Raw genomic sequence first — 24465 nt, 5'->3', positions numbered from 1 at the left:
TTTGTGTGTGGAAAGACTGGAATGTGTGTAGAGGATAGTTTGAGAAGAGGTACAGAGTGCCTCTAAAGAACCTCACAATTTAACCACATCCCCTCACTCTGCCTCACTATCAGTCCCAGGATACACATAATTGAGAGGAGTGTGTGTACGAGCGTGCGCATTTCTGTGCATGTGATACGCTGCATATCCTTGCCTCTTGACAGCAGAATGAAAGCAGGTATTTTCTTAATAGTACTTACTTTGCAGATAGTTGCTTTGTTGAGGCAGTTGAAGAAGTTTTACTTACTATGATTGATGTGGTTGTCTCAACTAGCTACCTTAAGATTGAGATGAATGCACCCACTGTAAGTCGCTCTGGATAAGAGCATCTGTTAAATTACTGAAATGTTAAATGTAAAATAATTGATAAAACAGGATGTCATTGTCTTCAATGAGACAAAGACTGCAAATTATGTGGGGGCTAAACCTTTGTGGGGCTAAACCTTTGTGATCAAAAGGGGAGACTTTTAGATTTCTTCAAAACAATCCAACTTTAATATTTAATTACTGCAATAATAGAGCTGGTCGGTAATCACCCCTGGAGGTGATCACTGAGAACGCAACGAGCTGGTTTGAGCCACAGCATTTCATAGCAAAGTCCATCCTCCTTCAGTCTACATGACACACAACAGATGTATGGAATGGGTCACAAGGTTAAGATTTGCATGAACGATACTAATTATGTAAAAACATGAGAACGCATTGTGTAGAAACCAGTGTCTGGCCCCCCAACTCCATACTGGAGCCATCTCTCCCGGTATTGAACAGAACTGAAACATTAACTCATGCTCTGGAATGCGGAATCCCCAAAGACATTGTAAATCTTCCAGAGCCCCATCCCCAGTAGAACACACACAGGTGAGCATTCTAACAACCCCTTATTCTGTTGCATAAAACAACCATTTGATGCAACAGCATTTTAACATAATCTTGTAATTTCCACCATAATCCCCCATTTTGAGAATTCTCTCAATTTAAAAAAAATTACAAGATTGAAGAACATTAAATCACATAGAAAATGCATACATTCTTCATAAAACAAGAAGCATAAAAGCAATAACTCATTGCATGGGTTCCTCCACTTGACCGGCTGCTATAGCACTGGCTCTTCCTCCTCCCAAGACATTTAGCACTGTCTCCCATTTAAACCTCCAACACATACTCTATGGAAAATGGTTTATTAAATAAATCTAGCAACTCGTGCTGGGAAGAACCAACTTTTGACCAAAAGTGGACACACTCCAATCAGTTTCTGTGACAATTTCCCAGACTTTGTAGACAGTTTTATCAAAATATCAATTAAAGATACCAACTCAAAACCTACGTATGTCTACGAATGGGTTGTTTAACCTCTTGATCCTACTTGAGACGCAGACGTTGTGTGGAAGCTGTAGGAATTGCATCCGTGTCCATATTTAATTTGGTGTCCTTTAAACAATACATGAAAGTGGCGCATGGATACTTTTTTCAGCTTTCAGTGACCAGTTTTTCTTGCGCTTTTCGATGAAACACACGCTCTGTTATAGTCACAGCCGTGATTTAACCAGTTTTAGAAACTTCAGAGTGTTTTCTATCCACACATACTAATCATATGCATATACTATATTCCTGGCATGAGTAGCAGGACGCTGAAATGTTGCGCGATTTTTAACAGAATGTTCGAAAAAGGAGGGGGTAGAATGAAGTTAAGTTGCATCTCATATTCCTAGTATTACTTTATCAAATCTCTAGTAATAGATTATACACACATACAATTCATCATATTTTCATATCTTCACAGAATCCATATAAAACGTAAGAAATTGTTTTGTACTCACATCAACCATTCCATTGGCGTTTTCACGGACCCTCCACAGCTACTAAGCAGCTCTCCAAACATACTACCAGCAGGACCAAAAAAATGATCTTGTTTCCCGGACAATGACCGACCAGTCATGGGATCCTCAACAGTTCTCTAACCTCCCAGAAACCACGGCAAAGTCTAGGCTCCCAGAAACAATAGACTTGCTGCTAACATCTCGCTCTCAATACCACCCCGAGATATTCTATGATGGCCAGTGATGGACTGAACCTCAAAATATCATTAAATCAATATTTATCAACCAAATTTCAATAATCTTATTATGCAAATGTTTATCTTATTTACACACTCACACAACTCTCATATCACATTCACACAGTACTGTTCCCAAACACACTTAATCAATATTTTTATAACCTGCAGGAATATTTTCTTACTTCTATAGGTGGTTTTGGTTTATAGCTTTCACATATGTACCTAACTATTTTAAACTATTGCATATCATTAACTTATCTACTAATTATTATTTACCTCAGGCTCACACAGAGCCTTCATGATCACCCACACAGGGTTTCAAACCATGTCTGTATGAACAGGGAAACCCATACCATTATCAAAATATTGCCGAATTTGTGGTCCCAAAACCGGTTGTTTTATCCACACTGGGATATCCAGTGTCTGTCTATCCAAATGTGCAAAACTACCTACAGAGTACCCATGTCTCTTACCTAACTTTGTAACATGGCCCCAAAAATCCTATCTTACCTCGTATTTTCTAAATACCAGGAATATTAAAAACATGCACAATTACACCTAACAATAGTAACCCAGGGCATACCTGTTTACCTCATAAAAAATAAAAAAAAATCAATTATATACACTTTAAAATTTGAACTTCAAAGTCGGAGGCCCTCGCAAGGCGTCACCTGCACTGTAGTTCCTCTTTCAACACATTAACCTCACCAATCCTACTCTTGATCAAACCAGTACTATGGATTGGGACTTTTGGTAACCCGCAACTGGCTAATTAACAATCATGTCCAAGGATACCTCACTTAAGTACACTTATCAACTCAACTCAGTCCTGCTAGTTACCCCAGCTGTTGTGGCCCTCTTAAGGAAGACCTCGCTCTGAGTGTACCCTCAACAGGGGCTTTTTTGTTGTTTTGTATATAATTTTTCTTTTTTCATGTCATTCATTCCCTTAAATGTTCAGTTAATGTCTAATTAGTACTATGAATTCTGTGCACTTTCAAGTTCAATTATTGAAAGAAACCAGTCTCACCCTTAATCTAATTCTGTTCCAAATGATGTATCCATTCAGCTGATGAGGATTCAATCTGCTCCAAATAGTGGAGAGTGGCTTTCCCCTGGTTGCATCTAATGCAACTCCCCGTGCATGGTTAACCTGGATTTCACTGGGAACAAGCGGAAAAATGAAGTTCATCATCCCATCCTCGTTGCCAAAATTGTGGTGGAATTATTGCAACCACCCCTGGAGATGATCACTGAGAACTCAACCAGCTGGTTTACTGCAGTAATGGAGCTGGTCAGTAATCCCCCCTGGAGGTGATCACTGAGAACTCAACCAGCTGGTTTACTACAGTAATGGAGCTGGTCAGTAATCCCCCCTGGAGGTGATCACTGAGGACTCAACCAGCTGGTTTTACTGCAGTAATGGAGCTGGTCGGTAACCACCCCTGGAGGTGATCACTGAGAACTCAACCAGCTGGTTTACTGCAGTAATGGAGCTGGTCGGTAACCACCCCTGGAGGTGACCAGCTGGTCGGTAATCACCCCTGGAGGTGACCAGCTGGTCGGTAATCACCCCTGGAGGTGATCACTGAGAACTCAACCAGCTGGTTTACTGGAGTAATGGAGCTGGTCAGTAACCACCCCTGGAGGTGATCACTGAGAACTCAACCAGCTGGTTTACTGCAGTAATGGAGCTGGTCGGTAACCACCCCTGGAGGTGACCACTGAGAACTCAACCAGCTGGTTTATTGCAGTAATGGAGCTGGTCAGTAACCACCCCTGGAGGTGATCACTGAAAACTCAACCAGCTGGTTTACTGCAGTAATGGAGCTGGTCGGTAACCACCCCTGGAGGTGACCACTGAGAACTCAACCAGCTGGTTTATTGCAGTAATGGAGCTGGTCGGTAACCACCCCTAGAGGTGACCACTGAGAACTCAACCAGCTGGTCGGCAACCACCCCTGGAGGTGACCACTGAGAACTCAACCAGCTGGTTTATTGCAGTAATGGAGCTGGTCGGTAACCACCCCTGGAGGTGACCACTGAGATTTCAACCAGCTGGTCGGTAATCACCCCTGGAGGTGATCACTGAGAACTCAACCAGCTGGTTTACTGCAGTAATGGAGCTGGTTGGTAACCACCCCTGGAGGTGATCACTGAGAACTCAACCAGCTGGTTTACTGCAGTAATGGAGCTGGTCGGTAACCACCCCTGGAGGTGACCACTGAGATTTCAACCAGCTGGTCGGTAATCACCCCTGGAGGTGATCACTGAGAACTCAACCAGCTGGTTTACTGCAGTAATGGAGCTGGTCAGTAACCACCCCTGGAGGTGATCACTGAGAACTCAACCAGCTGGTTTGAGCCACAGCATTTTATAGCAAAGTCCATCCTCCTGGATGTTCATGACAAACAACAGTTGTATGGAATGGGTCACAGGGTTAAGATTTGCATGAAAGATACTGTCTGCTATGAATCATAAGTATCTGCTGTAAAAACATGAGAACTCATTGTGTAGAGACCAGTGTCTGTCCCCCCAACTTCATACCGGAGCCATCTCTCCCTGATACCGTAAAGAACAGAAACATTAACTCATGCTCTGGAATGCGGTATCCCAAAGACATCATCAATTTTCCAGATGCCCATCCTCAGTAGAACACACAGATGAACATACTAACAACCCCTTATTCTGTTGCAATTACAGCATTATAACAATCTTATCATTTCCACCATACCTTCCATTTTGGACTTGATGTGTCAGTTTCTGGCTCATAGATGCATAATACACTCTGTAATCCTGACATTCAGTGCTTAATATGTTTAGTGCATTTAATCTGCGCTCTCATCCCTTTCGTAGTGAAGGAGCACTTGTAAAGGCAACACGGATTGCCTGTAAATGCTTAGTTAGTGCATTCGGAAAGTTTTCAGACCCCTTTACTTTTTCCACATTTGTTACATTGCCGCCTTATTCTGAAATGGATTAAATCGTTTTTTCTCATCAATTTAAACACAATACCCATTTTACCAATTTATAAAAAATAAATAAACTGATCACATTTACGTACGTATTCAGACCCTTTATTCAATACTTTTTTGAAGCACCTTTGGCAAATATTGCAGTCTCGAGTCTTCTTAAGTATGATGCTACAAGCTTGGCACACCTGTATTTGGGGAGTTTCTCAAATGTTTCTCTGCAGATCCTCTCAAGCTCTGTCAGGTTTTCGGGTCTCTCCAGAGATGTTTGATCGGGTCCAAGTCTGGGCTCTGTCTGGGCCACTCAAGGACATTGAGATTTGCCCCAGTCTGAGGTCCTGAGCGCTCTGGAGCAGATTTTCATCAAGGATTTCTCTGTACTTTGCTCCATTCATCTTTGCCTCGATCCTGACTAGTTTCTCAGTCCCTGCTGCTGAAAAACATCCCCACAGCATGATGATGCCACCACCATGCTTCACCGTAGGGATGGTGGCAGGTTTCCTCCAAACTTGAAGCTTGGCATTCAGGCCAAAGGGTTCAATCTTGGTTTCATCAAACCAGAGAATCTTGTTTCTCATGGTCTGAGAGTTTTTAGGTGCCTTTTCACAAACTCCAAGCGGGCTGTCATGTTCCTTTTACTAAGTGGTGGCTTCCGTCTGGCCACTCTGCCATAAAGGCCCGATTTGGTGGAGTGCTGCAAAGATGTTTGTCCTTCTGGAAGGTTCTCCCATCTCCACAGAGGAACTCTGGAGCTCTGTCAGAGTGACCAACGGGTTCTTGGTCACCTCCCTTACATAAAACAACATGCCATTATGCACAAATGTGTAAGTTTTCGTTTTGGCATATAGGCTGCTGGCCTAACTGTTACTCTTTAAAATATACTTTGCAAGGTGTTGGCGTACACAGGGGATTGAGGATACCATTGTAGCGAATTCGAAGGGCACCATGACAGGGACTGATGCACCCAACTCCATCTCTCTTCGCAGTTTTAAAACGCACCATGGCCGTTACAATGGTATTGCTTTGGGGACACCATGTGACTTCTGTTTGAACGAGTGTATTAGACCCCCCTCCCCCACACACACACACACCTACATACACACACAACCCACCTGTCTACCTATGTATGTAACCACACAGACTTGGATGAAATACCTAATCCGAGTCCGTGTGGTTCCTCTTTATGAAAATAATCTGTGGCACCACCTCTTCCAGGTCCTAATATGCCTACTTATAATAATATGGTTATTATGTGCTAAAAGAGCGAGGTTTTGTTACTAAAGCCAATTCTAAAGTATAATTTCACCAGGTCATCTAACTGCAGACATTTCAATGGTGGCGCGCGCAGAGAGGCACATGCAGTTAAGCAAATTCCATACTTTAATCTTGAAATATAACTGCGACTTTATTCTGAAAATGTTGACTTTACTCTCAAAATTAATTGTGTTGTTATTCTCAGAATATTGCCACTTTATTCAGGAAATTTGATTTCGACTTTATTCTCAAAATATTGGCAAAAATAAATAAATCTCTTCACTTGGCCCTAGTACTTTTTAGTAGTGGAAGGCTTATATTTAGCCTACGTATAATTTTGCAAGTCCTGAATTCATTATGTTATTCCTGACTCTTTGAAATGCAGTGTATTAACCTTAAATTGTGAAACAAGGCTTATTTCGAGAAAACGTAAACAATATTGAGATATACACTACAACACCAAGAGTATGTGGACACCTTCATGTCAAACGTCTCATTCCAAAATCATGGGCATTAATATCGAGTTGGTCCCCCCTTTGCTGCTATAACAGCCTCCACTCTTCTGGGAAGGCTTCCGCTAGATGTTGGAACATTGCTGCAGGGACTTGCTTCCATTCAGCCACGAGCGTTAGTGAGGTCGGGCACTGATATTAGGCGATTAGGCCAGGCTCGCAGTCGGCGTTCCAATTCATCCCAAAGTTGTTAGCTGGAGTTGAGGTCAGGGCTCTGTGCAGTCCAGTCAAGTTCTTCCACACCGATCTCAACAAACCATTTCTGTGTGGACCTCGCTTTGTGCACAGGGGCATTGTCATGCTGAAACAGGAAAGGGCCTTCCCCAATCTGTTGTCACAAAGTTGTAAGCACACAATTGTCTACAATGTCATTGTATGCTGCAGCGTAAAGGTTTCCCTTCACTGGAACTAAGGCCATTAGTCCTCCACCAAACTTCACTGTTGGCACTCTGCATTGGGGCAGGTAGTGTTTTCCTGGCATCCGCCAAACCCAGTTTCATCCATTGGACTGCCAGATGGTGAAGCGTACTTCATCCCTCCAGAGAACGCGTTTCCACTGCTCCAGTCCAATGGCGGCGAGCTTGACACCACTCCAGCCGATAAACAGTTATTGTGCTGACGTTGCTTCCAGAGGTAGTTTGGAACTCGGTAGTGAGTGTTGCAACCAAGGACGCGTTTCAACACTCGCCGGTTCCATTCTGTGAGCTTGTGTGGCCTACCACTTCGCGGCTGAGCCGTTGTTGCTCCTAGACGTTTCCACTTCACAATATAAATTTGACAAAATTTATAAAATTACGAAATTTGACCAAATTTACGGTGCCGCGTTGAAAGTCTCTGAGCTCTTCAGCAAGGCCATTCTCCTGCCAATGTTTGTCTATGGAGATTGCATTCTGTGTGCTTGATTCTATACACCTGTCAGCAACTGGTGTGGCTGAAATTGTCAAATCCACTAATTTGGCCACGTACATGTTATGATTTGTAGGCCATATTGCCCAGCCCTAACTGCAGGCACACAGGTAGGCAGGTGTGGTAAGCTAGATACTTTAAGCTGTAACAGATGTAACAGACTGCCCTGCAGCCTAATGCATCCTGGACCAGAGATGGGCTGGTGTAGCGTACCAACTAAATAATATATAACCTCCTCTGCCCCTGAGAGAGAGAGGGAGATGGTGTGAGAGGGAGACTGTGTGTGTGTGTGTGAGAGGGGGACTGTGTGTGTGAGAGAGAGGGAGACTGTGTGAGAAGGAGACTGTGTGTGTGAGAGAGAGACTCTCTGTGTGTGTGTGAGAGAGGGACTCTCTGTGGGTGTGTATGTGTGAGAGAGAGAGACTGTGAGACTTTGTGTGTGAGAGAGACTGTGTGTGTGTGTGAGAGAGAGAGACTGTCAGAGAGAGAGAGACTGTCTGAAGCAATACAAACACACCCTAAGAACAAAAAAGGAACAGCACATTAGAAATCAGCTGGATGGAATTGAGGAATCCATAGAATCAAAACACTTCTGGGAGAATTGGAATAAATTAAACTAACCTCATCATGAGGAATTGGCTATCCAAAATGGGGATATGTGGAGAAATCACTGCAAACCTCTACAGCAATATAACAAAGAGCCCAGAACAAAAATATATACAAGAACAAATCCTTGAATCAGCAGTCAAAGACTATCAGAATCCTGTGGATACCCCAATTACAGAAGAATAATTATTGGAAAAACTATGCACTCTCCAACCCAAAAAGGCCTGTGGTGCTGATGGTATTTTAAATGAAATAATAAAATATACAGACCACAAATTCATATAGGCTATACTCAAACTCTTCAACATTATCCTCACTGCAGGTATTTTCCCCGATATTTGGAACCAGGGATTGATCACACCAATCTATAAAAATGGAGACAAATTTGACCCAAATAATTAGAGGAATTTGCTTTAACAGCAACTTGGGGAAAATTCTCTGCAGTATTATAAATAGCAGACTACATCATTTTCTTGACGAACACAACGTCCTGAGCAGAAGCCAGATTGGATTTCTAAAATATTATCGTACAACCGACCACATTTATACCCTCCACACTCTAATTAATAAACAAGTAAACCAAAACAAAGGCAAAATCTACTCGTGTTTTGTAGATTTCAAGAAAGCATTTGATTCAATTTGGCATAAAGGTATTTTTTATAAACTAATAGAAAGTGGTATTGGAGGGAAAACATATGATTTTATGAAATCAATCAATAAAAACAAATGTACGGTTAAAATTGGCAACAAGCAAACAGACTTCTCTCAGGGACGGGGAGTGAAACAGGGCTGCCCAATAAGTCCAACACTATTTAACATCTACATTAATGAATTGGCAAAAACATTTGAAGAATCGGCAGCACCTGGTATCACCCTACACAACACTGATATCAAGTGTCTGCTGTACGCAGATGACCTGGTGGTGCTGTCTCCCACTAAAGAGGGGTTACAGCAGCACCTAGATCGTCTTCACAAGTTCTGTCAGACCTGGGCTCTGACCGTTAACCTAAAAAACAACAAATATAATGAAATTCCAAAAAAGGTCCGGAAATAAGGATGACAAATATAAATTCTATTTGGACACAGTTCTATTAGAACACACCACAAACTACACATATCTAGGACTAAATATCAGCAACACAGGTAGCTTTCACATTGGTGTTGAACGACCTGAGAGACAAAGCACGAAGAGCATTCTATGCCATTAAAAGGAACATCAAAATCCCAATTAGAATCTGGCTCAATTTTTTTTAATCAGTTATAGAACCAATTGCTCTATATGGCAGTGTAGTATGGGGTCCAATCTCTAATAATGAATTTACCAAATGGGACAAACATCCAATCGAAATACTGCATGCTGAGTTTTGCAAGACTGTATTGCAAGTGCAAAGAAAAACTCCAAATAACGCATGTAGAGCAGAATTGGGCCAATACCCCCTCCTCATTCGAATAGAATAAAGAGCCATCAAATTTTACAACCATCTAAAAACAAGTGACCCCAAAACATTCCATCACACAGCTCTACAATGTCAAGAGATGAAACAAGAGAAGATTCCCCTCAGCCAGCTGGTTCTGAGGCTCAGTTCACCAACCCAAACCAACCCCATAGAGCCTCAGGACAGCACTCAGAAAATCTGGCCCAACCAAATCATCACAAAATAAAAATAAAAATATATCACCTATTGGAAAGACACAACAAAAAATCAAAGTGAACTTCAATGCTATTTGGCTCTAAACAGACAGTACATGGTGGCAGACTATCTGACCACTGTGACTGATAGAAAACTGAGGAAAACATTGACTAGGTACAGACTCAGTGAGCACAGTCTGGCTATAGACACCGGTCGTCACAGACAAACCTGGCTGCCCAGAGAGGACAGGCTGTGCTCACTCTGCTCCAGGGGAGAGGTAAAGACAGAGCTGCATTTCCTATTACACTGTGACAAATACTCAGACCTAAGAGAATATTTATTTCTCAAAATTATAATTCAATACAAAGAATTTGAAACTATATAGTAGTGGACATAATGTATTGTTATTTTCATTAATATTGTTGTTGTTAATGGTAATCCCATGTCCACTACTACTATTATTATTGTCTGTGGAGAGAGAGGATGTCTGTGGGAGAGAGAGGATGTCTGTGGGAGAGAGAGGATGTCTGTGGGAGAGAGACTGTCGTGGGAGAGAGAGAGACTGTGGGACCAACAGCAATAATATTTGCTGAGAGGGGATGTCTGTGGGAGAGAGACTGTCGTGGGAGAGAGAGAGAGAGAGTCTGTATAATATATATATATATATATATATATACAGTGCCTTGCGAAAGTATTCGGCCCCCTTGAACTTTGCGACCTTTTGCCACATTTCAGGCTTCAAACATAAAGATATAAAACTGTATTTTTTTGTGAAGAATCAACAACAAGTGGGACACAATCATGAAGTGGAACGACATTTATTGGATATTTCAAACTTTTTTAACAAATCAAAAACTGAAAAATTGGGCGTGCAAAATTATTCAGCCCCCTTAAGTTAATACTTTGTAGCGCCACCTTTTGCTGCGATTACAGCTGTAAGTCGCTTGGGGTATGTCTCTATCAGTTTTGCACATCGGGAGACTGACATTTTTTCCCATTCCTCCTTGCAAAACAGCTCAAGCTCAGTGAGGTTGGATGGAGAGCATTTGTGAACAGCAGTTTTCAGTTCTTTCCACAGATTCTCGATTGGATTCAGGTCTGGACTTTGACTTGGCCATTCTAATAACTGGATATGTTTATTTTTGAACCATTCCATTGTAGATTTTGCTTTATGTTTTGGATCATTGTCTTGTTGGAAGACAAATCTCCGTCCCAGTCTCAGGTCTTTTGCAGACTCCATCAGGTTTTCTTCCAGAATGGTCCTGTATTTGGCTCCATCCATCTTCCCATCAATTTTAACCATCTTCCCTGTCCCTGCTGAAGAAAAGCAGGCCCAAACCATGATGCTGCCACCACCATGTTTGACAGTGGGGATGGTGTGTTCAGCTGTGTTGCTTTTACGCCAAACATAACGTTTTGCATTGTTGCCAAAAAGTTCAATTTTGGTTTCATCTGACCAGAGCACATTCTTCCACATGTTTGGTGTGTCTCCCAGGTGGCTTGTGGCAAACTTTAAACGACACTTTTTATGGATATCTTTAAGAAATGGCTTTCTTCTTGCCACTCTTCCATAAAGGCCAGATCTGTGCAATATACGACTGATTGTTGTCCTATGGACAGAGTCTCCCACCTCAGCTGTAGATCTCTGCAGTTCATCCAGAGTGATCATGGGCCTCTTGGCTGCATCTCTGATCAGTCTTCTCCTTGTATGAGCTGAACGTTTAGAGGGATGGCCAGGTCTTGGTAGATTTGCATTGGTCTGATACTCCTTCCATTTCAATATTATCGCTTGCACAGTGCTCCTTGGGATGTTTAAAGCTTGGGAAATCTTTTTGTATCCAAATCCGGCTTTAAACTTCTTCACAACAGTATCTCGGACCTGCCTGGTGTGTTCCTTGTTCTTCATGATGCTCTCTGCGCTTTTAACGGACCTCTGAGACTATCACAGTGCAGGTGCATTTATACGGAGACTTGATTACACACAGGTGGATTGTATTTATCATCATTAGTCATTTAGGTCAACAATGGATCATTCAGAGATCCTCACTGAACTTCTGGAGAGAGTTTGCTGCACTGAAAGTAAAGGGGCTGAATAATTTTGCACGTCCAATTTTTCAGTTTTTGATTTGTTAAAAAAGTTAGAAATATCCAATAAATGTTGTTCCACTTCATGATTGTGTCCCACTTGTTGTTGATTCTTCACAAAAATATATGGTTTTATATATTTATGTTTGAAGCCTGAAATGTGGCAAAAGGTCGCAAAGTTCAAGGGGGCCGAATACTTTCGCAAGGCACTGTAAGGGACTGTCTGACAGACCAATCAACCTTCACCTACTGTATGCTTATTGTTACTGTTCAATGTATGGTTATTTTGACCCTTGGTTATTGTTGTTACTGTTGTCCCGTTGACAATTTTGAATCTTATTGTAAATATCCAAAGTAAGCTTTGGCAAAATGTGCATTGTTGCGTCATGCCAATAAAGCGAATTGAATTGACTGTCTGTATCTGTGAGAGAGACTGTCTGTGAGAGAGAGACTGTCTGTGAGAGAGAGACTGTCTGAGAGAGAGAGACTGTCTGAGAGAGAGAGTGGGAGAGAGAAACTGTCTGGGAGAGAGAGACTGTCTGTGTCAGACAGAGAGATGTCTGAGAGAGAGACTGTCTCTGTCTGGGAGAAAGAGAGACTGTCTGTGTCTGGGAGAGAGAGAGAGACTGTCTGTGTCTGGGAGAGAGAGAGACTGTCTGTGTCTGGGAGAGAGAGAGACTGTCTGTGTCTGGGAGAGAGAGAGACTGTCTGTGTCTGGGAGAGAGTGAGACTGTCTGGGAGAGAGATACTGTCTGGGAGAGAGAGAGATTGTCTGTGTGTGGGAGAGAGAGAGACTGTCTGTGTGTGGGAGAGAGAGATACTGTCTGTGTCTGGGAGAGAGAGAGACTGTCTGTGTCTGGGAGAGAGAGAGACTGTCTGTGTCTGGGAGAGAGAGAGACTGTCTGTGTCTGGGAGAGAGAGAGACTGTCTGTGTCTGGGAGAGAGAGAGACTGTCTGTGTCTGGGAGAGAGAGAGACGGTCTGTGTCTGGGAGAGAGAGAGACTGTCTGTGTCTGGGATAGAGATAGACTGTATGGGAGAGAGGGAGAGAGACTGTCTGTGTCTGGGAGAGAGGGAGAGAGACTGCCTGTGTCTGGGAGAGAGAGAGAGAGACTGTCTGTGTCTAGGAGAGAGAGAGAGACTGTCTGTGTCTGGGTGAGAGAGAGAGACTGTCTGCGTCTGGGAGAGAGAGAAAGACTGTGTATGGGAGAGAGAGAGAGACTGTCTGTGTCTGGGAGAGAGAGAGAGACTGTCTGTGTCTGGGAGAGAGAGAAAGACTGTGTATGGGAGAGAGAGAGAGACTGTCTGTGTCTGGGAGAGAGAGAGACTGTCTGTGTCTGGGAGAGAGAGAAAGACTGTCTGTGTCTGGGAGAGAGAGAAAGACTGTCTGTGTCTGGGAGAGAGAGAGACTGTCTGTGTCTGGGAGAGAGAGAGAGAGAGAGACTGTCTGTGTGTGAGAGAGAGACTGTCTGTGTGTGAGAGAGAGACTGTCTGGGAGAGAGTGACTGTCTGTGTCTGGGAGAGAGAGAGACTGTCTGGGAGAGAGAGAGACTGTCTGTGTCTGGGAGAGAGAGGCTATCTGTGTCTGGGAGAGAGAGAGAGACTGTCTGTGTCTGGGAGAGAGAGAGAGACTGTCTGTGTCTGGGAGAGAGAGAGACTGTCTGTGTCTGGGAGAGAGAGAGACTGTCTGTGTCTGGGAGAGAGAGAGACTGTCTGTGTCTGGGAGAGAGAGAGACTGTCTGTGTCTGGGAGGGAGAGACTATCTGTGTCTGGGAGAGAGAGAGAGACTGTCTGTGTCTGGGAGGGAGAGAGAGACTGTCTGTGTCTGGGAGAGAGAGAGAGACTGTCTGTGCCTGGGAGAGAGAGAGAGACTGTCTGTGTCTGGGAGAGAGAGAGAGAGACTGTCTGTGTGTGAGAGAAAGAGAGACTGTCTGTGTCTGGGAGAGAGAGAGAGACTGTGTGTCTGGGAGAGAGAGAGAGACTGTCTGTGTCTGGGAGAGAGAGAGACTGTCTCTGTCTGGGAGAAAGAGAGACTGTCTGTGTCTGGGAGAGCGAGAGAGACTGTGTGTCTGGGAGAGAGAGAGACTGTCTGGGAGAGAGATACTGTCTGGGAGAGAGAGAGATTGTCTGTGTGTGGGAGAGAGAGAGACTGTCTGTGTGTGGGAGAGAGAGAGACTGTATGTGTGTGGGAGAGAGATACTGTCTGTGTCTGGGAGAGAGAGAGACTGTCTGTGTCTGGGAGAGAGAGAGACTGTCTGTGTCTGGGAGAGAGAGAGACTGTCTGTGTCTGGGAGAGAGAGAGACTGTCTGTGTCTGGGAGAGAGAGAGACTGTCTGTGTCTGGGAGAGAGAGAGACTGTCTGTGTCTGGGATAGAGAGAGACTGTCTGTGTCTGGGATAGAGAGAGACTGTATGGGAGAGAGGGAGAGAGACTGTCTGTGTCTGGGAGAGAGGGAGAGAGACTGTCTGTGTCTGGGAGAGAGAGAGAGAGACTGTCTGTGTCTAGGAGAGAGAGAGAGACTGTCTGTGTCTGGGTGAGAGAGAGAGACTATCTGTGTCTGGGAGAGAGAGAAAGACTGTGTATGGGAGAGAGAGAGAGACTGTCTGTGTCTGGGAGAGAGAGAAAGACTGTGTATGGGAGAGAGAGAGAGACTGTCTGTGTCTGGGAGAGAGAGAGAGACTGTCTGTGTCTGGGAGAGAGAGAAAGACTGTGTATGGGAGAGAGAGAGAGACTGTCTGTGTCTGGGAGAGAGAGGGGCTGTCTGTGTCTGGGAGAGAGAGAAAGACTGTCTGTGTCTGGGAGAGAGAGAAAGACTGTCTGTGTCTGGGAGAGAGAGAGAGAGAGAGACTGTCTGTGTGTGAGAGAGAGACTGTCTGGGAGAGAGAGAGACTGTCTGTGTCTGGGAGAGAGAGAGACTGTCTGGGAGAGAGAGAGACTGTCTGTGTCTGGGAGAGAGAGAGACTGTCTGTGTCTAGGAGAGAGAGAGAGACTGTCTGTGTCTGTGAGGGAGAGAGAGACTGTCTGTGTCTGGGAGAGAGAGAGAGACTGTCTGTGTCTGGGAGAGAGAGAGAGACTGTCTGTGTCTGGGAGAGAGAGAGAGAGAGAGAGAGACTGTCTGTGTGTGAGAGAGAGACTGTCTGGGAGAGAGCGAATGTCTGTGTCTGGGAGAGAGAGAGACTGTCTGGGAGAGAGAGAGACTGTCTGTGTCTGGGAGAGAGAGGCTATATGTGTCTGGGAGAGAGAGAGAGACTGTCTGTGTCTGGGAGGGAGAGACTATATGTGTCTGGGAGAGAGAGATAGACTGTCTGTGTCTGGGAGGGAGAGAGAGACTGTCTAAGGCTGGGAGAGAGAGAGAGACTGTCTGTGCCTGGGAGAGAGATAGAGACTGTCTGTGTCTGGGAGAGAGAGAGAGAGAGACTGTCTGTGTGTGAGAGAGAGACTGTCTGGGAGAGAGAGAGAGACTGTCTGTGTCTGGGAGAGAGAGAGACTGTCTGGGAGAGAGACAGACTGTCTGTGTCTGGGAGAGAGAGGCTATCGGTGTCTGGGAGAGAGAGAGAGACTGTCTGTGTCTGGGAGAGAGAGAGACTGTCTGTGTCTGGGAGAGAGAGACTGTCTGTGTCTGGGAGAGAGAGAGACTGTCTGTGTCTGGGAGAGAGAAAGACTGTCTGTGTCTGGGAGAGAGAGAGAGGCTGTCTGTGTCTGGGAGAGAGAGAGAGGCGGTCTGTGTCTGGGAGAGAGAGAGGCTGTCTGTGTCTGGGAGAGAGAGAAAGACTGTCTGTGTCTGGGAGAGAGAGAAAGACTGTCTGTGTCTGGGAGAGAGAGAAAGACTGTCTGTGTCTGGGAGAGAGAGAGACTGTCTGTGTGTGAGAGAGAGACTGTCTGGGAGAGAGAGACTGTCTGTGTGTGGGAGAGAGAGAGACTGTCTGTGTCTGGGAGAGAGAGAGACTGTCTGTGTCTGGGAGAGAGAGAGACTGTCTGTGTCTGAGAGAGAGAGAGACTGTCTGTCTGGGAGAGAGAGACTGTCTGTGTCTGGGAGAGAGAGACTGTCTGTGTCTGGGAGAGAGAGAGACTGTCTGTGAGGGAGAGAGAGAGACTGTCTGCGTGTGGGAGAGAGAGACCGTCTGCGTGTGGGAGAGAGAGACTGTCTGCGTGTAGGAGAGAGAGACTGTCTGTGTCTGGGAGTGAGAGAGACTATCTGTGTCTGGGAGTGAGAGAGACTGTCTGTGAGGGAGTGAGAGAGACTGTCTGTGAGGGAGTGAGAGAGACTGTCTGTGAGGGAGTGAGAGAGACTGTGTGTCTGGGGGAGAGAGAGACTGCCTGTGTCTGGGAGAGAGAGAAAGACTGTCTGTGTCTGGGAGAGAGAGAAAGACTGTCTGTGTCTGGGAGAGAGAGAGAGACTGTCTGTGTCTGGGAGAGAGAGAGATACTGTCTGTGTCTGGGAGAGAGAGAGACTGTCTGTGTCTGGGAGAGAGAGAGACTTTCTGTGAGGGAGAGATAAGCGATAGCTTTGGTGATAGAGAAAGGAGTTGGATAAAGTCTGTCTACAGTCTATAGCACGCAAACATTTGTGTCTTGTCGGCTAAGTGAGTAGAGACCAAGGGCTTAGGGGAAAAGGGGTTGGTGGCGAGTTGCCATTTCAGATTCACCCTAGGTGAATCTGTCTCTAACCCTCTCCCTCTGTGTCTCCAGGTGCAGCAGCAGACATTTGAGTTCCCTGACATCTTCACCGAGAAGGATGTGAAGTCAGCCGAGGGCTCGGTGGAGGAGATGCAGGAGAAGTTCATGGAGGATGAGAAACAGAGGCAGAAACCGGACCTTCGCAGGGGAGGGGTCACAGAGTGGTTCGGCCTCTAGAGAGAGAGTTTGTGTGTTAGGAGATATGCACTGCTGGTGTGTGGGTTTGTTTGTGAGAGAGTGTTAATATTGTGTGTCATCATGTACAGATTTTTATCTGCAACAAGTGCGTTTGGTGGAAACACCACAGATGGGTAAATTTGCATATTTTCTTTATGCAGATCTTAGATTATTCGTATGAAAATCTGTCGCCAATTGGATGGAAACCTAGCTACTGTCATTGTAAGAATGGAACATGTGACCAATAGCTGTTCAGACATAATATTAATTGGTGAAATACAACGGAAAATAATTCAAATACAGTTTTTCAACATTTGAAACGTTCTCTATTGTCAGGTAACACCACTTATACCAGTGTTGACCGACCCTCGGCCTGGAGAACTGATGGGTATCCAGGATTTTGCTCTGAACCTGCTCTAACACACCCGATTCAACAAGCCACTCTTTTGATGAGAGTAGCTGAATCCTGCTGATTAACTGTTAAATCAGTTGTGTCAGAGCAGAGCTAGAACAAAACCCTGCACCCCCAGTAGTTTTCAAACAGGAGGGTTGTCCACCTCTCCCTGACGGAGAAGGCTACTGTGTGGGAATGTGTTTTCAGTTCACCGCAATATGTCTGTGTGAGTGTTTTACTGTGAACTACTGTACAAGGAAAAGCTAATAAAAAGTAACTTGTCAACCCTCTGCTTACTGTTACATTTACTCTCTTTAGTCTACCACTGCTGTGTTTTTCCTTGGACTGGGCACTTCCAGTACCACGCTCCACACACACACAGTCCCATACAGCACGGTGGTGCCAAAGTGGTCCAGTTATTGTGATAAAGTAATGAGCTGTGCTACGAGCTGGCAACGGACCAGAAGGATGAAAGCCGACTTACGGTAATAGGGCCTTAATAGGGTCCTTAAGGGAGGGTCAGGGTTGCGTCCCAAACGGCACCCTATTTTCCATGTAGTGCACCCATAAGGCTCTGGTCAAGATGAGTGCACTATATAAGGAGGTGGATGCCGTTTGGGACAGAGCCGGGGTATACTCTCCCAAGGCTGTCTAAGAACTGCCATTGTGGGATAAACCCAGGACCTTACTGAAACTGTCCTCCAGCCGTGACCACAAAATGGCAGCGTGTCCATGTGGGTTCCAGTCCTTCATACCTCAGTCCTCTGACCACACCGAGCCAACCGGACTATCGCCAGGGAGAATGTCAATATTGATCCTGTTGGCCATTGTGTTGTGCCTGGAACCACACACCCCCTGCGTAGCTATAAAACTATTTGATTTAGAACAAAACAAGCCCCCACAAAACTTTCTCCATCTCTTTCTCTCTCTGTCACGCTTTTTCTTCCACCTCATCCCTCCCTGGTCGTCCAGAGAAGCAGCTGGAGAGGGAAAGAGAGAGCAAGCCCAAATTCCCCTCTGCTCTCCTCACCTCCTGAAGAGACCCCACATGAAAGTTGGGAAATCTAGCTCTGGTGTTTGCCAAGCAACTATGTCTCCCTCCTCCCCTCCCTCCCCATACCCAATAAAACACTGGGAGCACAATGCATTTCCCCCAGCAGTGCAGCAGTGTCTGCAGCAATACTACTTTCCCTGTTTGTTCACATAGTGTTCTCCCTGCCTGTCAGGAGGCTACAGGGCTTGGTGTGGGGGGGGGGGCCATGTAGAGGGTTTGATGTTCTCTTCCCTCCCCTTCACATAAGACATGGTAGTCCTGATACTGAGTGAGAGAGAGAGAACAGTGTGAATGAGATAGGAGGATGGAGTAGAGAGAAAGAGAGATGGAGTATAGTGGAAGAGGAAGCCAGAGGAATGAGGATAGTGTTTGAGAAAGAGAGGGAGGAGGATACTGAGAGAGGCTTTTTCAGTTTACTCAACTTTTTGAGTTAAACTTTTGTTCCGTTTTGCAACTAAACATGATTATTTGTTTCTCTGAAATGAAACCATCAAGTGATATATTTCAAATTAATACATGTCTTTGTACAACCCCATTTCATGATTAGATGGTAAAAAAAACACATCTCTTTCATAAGTTCTTTAAACAATAAAAGCTCATTTACCAACATTTCTCAAAATCTATTTATAGCATTTTGGAATGATACTTTATCTAATCTACACAATACATTATATCTGAACATTTTGTAAATGTCCATTCTGAATGTCCATTGCCCCAGGTGTACATAATCAAGTCAAATAAATTAACCAATTATATTTTGTACAGATAAGTTGTGACGCTCTTTCGACATGCCACTGGAAAGGTTGAAAACCGCAATTCATTTTGTGATACCTGAAAATACTGCAGAGTAATTGAAAGCAACCTTGCAAACAGCAAGTTGGATGCTTAGTAAACACAACTTCAAACCTCTTTGTTCATCTGAGTGTAAGCGTTCTTGTTTCAAACACACACAATACTATCTTGCTCAGAATACAAACTAACATGATTTTCAACCTACCTTGGCTGTCTTTGATTCAAGAAGGCAGGTTTGAGATATTTAGTTTCCTTTCGACACTTACTAGTCATATGTTACTGTTAGCATTCTCAGTGACACTTACCATTAAACTGTTCTTATGCCTTTGTAATAAAACTATAATTGCTTTTGGAGCCGTTTGTTTTTGTCTTATTAAGTAATGACTTTGACGTGTCAAACACCCTGGTAATGGCTGGAATGGGCTCAATGGAATACATTGGTTTTACGTTGCATCTATAACCAAGTCGACTCTTGGTCAGGAATTTAACGCACCGTCTCGACATTTACATCACCAAAACATAGAACTTTATTTTGGTGAGTGTTCTTTTTTTTAATATATAAAGAAGTTGTAATTTAATACAGTAGAAATGTTTACAAATTAGATGCGCTGAAACGAAAGCCTCTTACAAAAATGATTTTGCAAAATATGTAAAGTTTGTATCGATAGGTGTAATCTAGAGCAAGGTGTGTTGATTTTAAATCGGTTGGGTATCCTTCGCATGACACACTTGTTGAATTATGGAAGAAAACGTGACAACAATAGCAGTTAATTAAAGCTGAAAGCAGCGTTGCAGAGGTTTAAAACCTCTTCGGGCTAGGGGCAGCATCCTGAATTTTCGGTGACTGATGTGCCCAATGTAAACTGCCTTTTACTCAGGCCTAGAAGCTAGGATACGCATATAATTGGTAGCATTGGATAGAAAACACTGACGTTTCTAAACCTGTTAAAATAATGTATGTGAGGGCCTCCCGGGTGGCGCAGTGGTTAAGGGCGCTGTACTGCAGTGCCAGCTGTGCCATCAGAGTCCCTGGGTTCGCGCCCAGGCTCTGTAACCGGCCGCGACCGGGAGGTCCGTGGGGCGACGCACTTCCTCCGACGCATTGGTGCGGCTGGCTTCCGGGTTGGATGCGTGCTGTGTTAAGAAGCAGTGCGGCTTGGTTGGGTTGTGTATCGGAGGACGTCTCTCCCGAGCCTGTACGGGAGTTGTAGCGATGAGACAAGATAGTAGCTACTACAACAATTGGATACCACGAAATTGGGGAGAAAAAGGGGTAAAATGTGAAAATAATAATAATAATGTATGTGAGTATAACATAACTGATATGGCAGGCAAAAACCTGAGGAAGATCCATCCGGAATTATTTTTTTGGAGGTTCACAGGCCTTTTCAATGCTAGCCTATGGGATATACAAAAAAAAGGACCCCGTTTGCAGTTCCTATGGCTTCCAGTCTTTATAAAGGGTTTCAGGCTTGTTTCTTGAAAAACGAACAAGTAGCTGTAGTTTTTCCAAGGTGTCTTTCATTAGAAATGTAGTCTTGTTGGCGTGTGAATGAGGTGCACGCGCTTCGTTATTTATCTTCCCTATTGAACATACTATTCTCCGTCTTAAATATTATAGTTTATTTATATATTAGAGTACCTGAGGATAAATTAGAAACATCGTTTGACTTGTTTGGACGAACTGTACTGGTAACGTTTTGGATTCGTTTGTATGCATATGAGTGGATTACTGAAATCAATGACTTGTTTGGATATAAAGAAGGACTTTATCGAGGTGTTTCAACTGTGCAGATCCGACTGAAAGCCAAAACAATCGCCACCGCAATGAAGTTTGAGGATTTTAGAGGTGGACCATCGTGGTGTCTAAGATGTATGAGACGTAAAGGCCTGTCCATCAGGGTACGGACGAGTCTGTGTCAGCAGCTCCCTCCCGACTATGAGGAAAAAGTTTAAAAAGCCTATTTATTTTTGTTACAAGCTGTGTTTCGTTTAAAAGCCTATTTATTTTTGTTACAAGCCGTGTTTCGTTTAAAGGCTGTGTAAAGTTAATTTGTTTCAATGTACCGGTAGGCACCTGCGGCTTATGTGCGGCTTATTTATGTACAAAATACATATTTAAAAAAAATCAGTGGGTGCGGCTTATATTCAGGTGCGCTTAATAGTCCAGAAATTACGGTAAACTCAGTTTTTCACAATTCCTGACATTTAATCCTAGTAAAAATTCCCTGTCTTAGGTCAGTTATTTTAAGAATGTGAAATGTCAGAATAATAGTAGAGAGAATTATTTATTTCAGCTTTATTTATTTCATCACATTCCCAGTGGGTCAGAAGTTTACATACACTCAATTAGTATTTGGTAGCATTGCCATTAAATTGTTTAGCTTGGGTCAAACATTTTGGGTAGCCTTCCACAAGCTTCCCACAATAAGTTGGGTGAATGTTGGCCCATTCCTCCTGACAGAGCTGGTGTAATAGAGTCAGGTTTGTAGGCCACCTTGCTCACACACGCTTTTTCAGTTCTGCCCACAAATGTTCTATGTGATTGAGGTCAGGGTTTTGTGATGGCCACTCCAATACCTTGACTTTGTTGTCCTTAAGCCATTTTGCCAGAACTTTGGAAGTATTCTTGGGGTTATTGTCCATTTGGAAGACCCATTTGCGACCAAGCTTTAACTTCTTACGGATCATTGGGACGCTAGCGTCACATCTCGACAACATCCAGGGAAATTGCAGAAAGCCAAATTCAAATTACAGAAATCGTAATATTAAACGTTCATGAAAATACAAGTGCCATACATAATTTAAAAGCTTAACTTCTTGTTAATACGCTTTGTCAGATTTCAAAAATGCTTTACGACGAAAGCACACCATGTGATTATCTGAGGACAGCGCCCCGCACACAAGAGCATTACATACATTTTCCAACCAAGCAGAGAAAGTCAGACATAGCGATAAAATAAATCACTTACCTATGAAGATCTTCATCTGGTTGCAATCACAAGGGTCCCAGCTACATAACAAATGGTCATTTTGTTCGATAAAGTACTTCTTTATATACCAAAAAAGTAAGTTTCAATAGCGCGCTTGACTCAGTACTCCACCGTTTTCCCTCGTTCAAAATGCATACAAATGAATCCTGTAAGTTACCAATAAACTTCTTCCAAACATATCAAACAACGTTCCTAATCAATCCTCAGGTACCCTAATATGTAAATAAATGATAAAATTTAAGACAAAGAATACCAGAGACCATTACCGGACATAAATAACAAAGTGCACGCCTCACCGGAACGCGCAACAAACACTACAGTCAAAATGGGAGCCACTTACAAAAACTACAAATTCTAGCTCATTTTTCAAAAAACAAGCTTGAAACTCTTTCTAAAGACTGTTGACATCTAGTGGAAACCATAGGAACTGCAATTTGGGAGGTCTTCCTTTTATATTCCCATTCCCAGCCATTGTAATCAATGGTGAGCTGGGAGGAAAAAATTCTGGATGGATTGTCCTCGGGTTTTCACCTGCCATATCAGTTCTGTTATACTCACAGACATTATTTTAACAGTTTGGGAAACATTAGAGTGTATATGCATATCCTAGCTTCTGGACCTGAGTAACAGGCAGTTTACTTTGGGCACCTCATTCATCCAAACTTCCGAATACTGCCCCCTAACACCTTGAGATGTTGTTTCAATATATCCACATAACATGGTGCCATCTATTTTGTGAAGTGCACCAGTCTCTCCTGCAGCAGAGCACCCCCACAACATGATGCTGCCACCCCGTGCTTCATGGTTGGGATGGTGTTCTTCGGCTTGCAAGCCTCCCCCTTTTTCCTCCAAACATAACTTAATGTTCATTATGGCCAAACAGTTCTATTTTTGTTTCATCAGACCAGAGGACATTTCTCCAAAAAGTATGATATTTTTCCCCATGTGCAGTTGCAAACCGTAGTCTGGCTTTTTTATGGCAGTTTTGGTGCAGTGGCTTCTTCCTTGCAGAGCAGCCTTTCAGGTTATGTCGATATAGAACTCGTTTTACTGTGGATATGGATACTTTTGTACCTGTTTCCTCCAGCATCTTCACATGGTCCTTTGCTGTTGTTCTGGGATTGATTTGCACTTTTCACACCAAAGTACGTTAATCTCTAGGAGACAGAACGCGTCTCCTTCCTGAGTGGTATGACAGCTGCGTGGTCCCATGGTGTTTATACTTGCTTACTATTGTTTGTACAGATGAACATGGTACCTTCAGGCATTTTGAAATTGCTCCCAAGGATGAACCAGACTTATGAATGTCCACAATTTATTTTCTGAGGTCTTGGCTGATTTATTTTGATTTTCCCATGATGTCAAGCAAAGAATCACTGAGTTTGAAGGTAGGCCTTGAAATACATCCACAGGTACACCTCCAATTGACTCAAATTATGTCAATTAGCCTATCAGATGATTCTAAAGCCATAACATCATTTTCTGGAATTTTCCAAGCTGTTTTCACAGGCACAGTCAACTTAGTGTATGTAAACTTCTGACCCACTGGAATTGTGATACAGTGAATTATAAGTGAAATAATCTGTCTGTAAACAATGTTGGAAAAATTACTTGTGTCATGCACAAAGTAGATGTCCTAACCAACTTGCCAAACTATAGTTTGTCAACAAGAAATTTGTGGAGTGGTTGAAAAAGTAGTTTTAATGACGCCAACCTAAGGGTATGTAAACTTCCAACTTCAACTGTATATAGCATTTTCCAAGAGTCTAGCTAAAACAACATGGCCTCTATGAGCTAATGAACTTGCATGAAAGTTTTGTCCTGTCCAACAGCGCCACCATGCGGCCAAACTCAAACATATTCTACAGGTTAGCTAGACACCTCGCTGAGTGTGTGCCACATTTCATCACTCTCAGTCGAACAGATCAAGAGATATAAACATCTGCCCGGGTATACCACCTCCGTGTGGTCAATCTAAATGTGCTTGCATATGTTGAGACTTGACAGGGTTTGGAACATGTGTAGCAATTTTTGTTAAAATACGATTATCCTTGTCTGATCTATAGGCACTCCCACGTGAATGTTTATTGGCCAGTATGTTGTTTGACATACTAGCCTTGAAAATGTTGCATTGGGAGACATTAGCCCATAGATGCCACGTATCAAGGTTTGTGCAGATCGGTCGTTCTCTGCCAAAGAAGTAATGTTTTAAGTGTTTTTCACAAAATTCTAAATGTTTCCTCCGACACATTGATGCGGCTTGGCTTTTGGTTTAAGCAAGCAGTGTGTCAAGAAGCAGTGCGGCTTGACAAGGTCGT

At 43.7% G+C, this 24465-nt stretch overlaps 1 protein-coding gene across 1 annotated transcript in view; it reads left to right on the top strand.

Moving 5' to 3' along the window:
* Window positions 1-17595, top strand: part of LOC139367955 (mitochondrial ribosomal protein L23) — a 126271-nt gene extending 108676 nt beyond the window's left edge. The window contains exon 5 of the mRNA XM_071106381.1: window positions 16750-17595. Coding sequence (XP_070962482.1) covers window positions 16750-16914 — 165 coding nt within the window. The 3' untranslated portion in view covers window positions 16915-17595. The remainder of the gene's footprint in view (window positions 1-16749) is intronic.
* The last annotated feature ends 6870 nt before the right edge of the window (window positions 17596-24465 follow it).

Source organism: Oncorhynchus clarkii, chromosome 2 (assembly GCF_045791955.1).
Source record: "Oncorhynchus clarkii lewisi isolate Uvic-CL-2024 chromosome 2, UVic_Ocla_1.0, whole genome shotgun sequence".
In the NCBI taxonomy this organism is placed as follows: Eukaryota; Metazoa; Chordata; class Actinopteri; order Salmoniformes; family Salmonidae; genus Oncorhynchus; species Oncorhynchus clarkii.
This window is presented reverse-complemented; position numbering and strand designations above follow the sequence as displayed.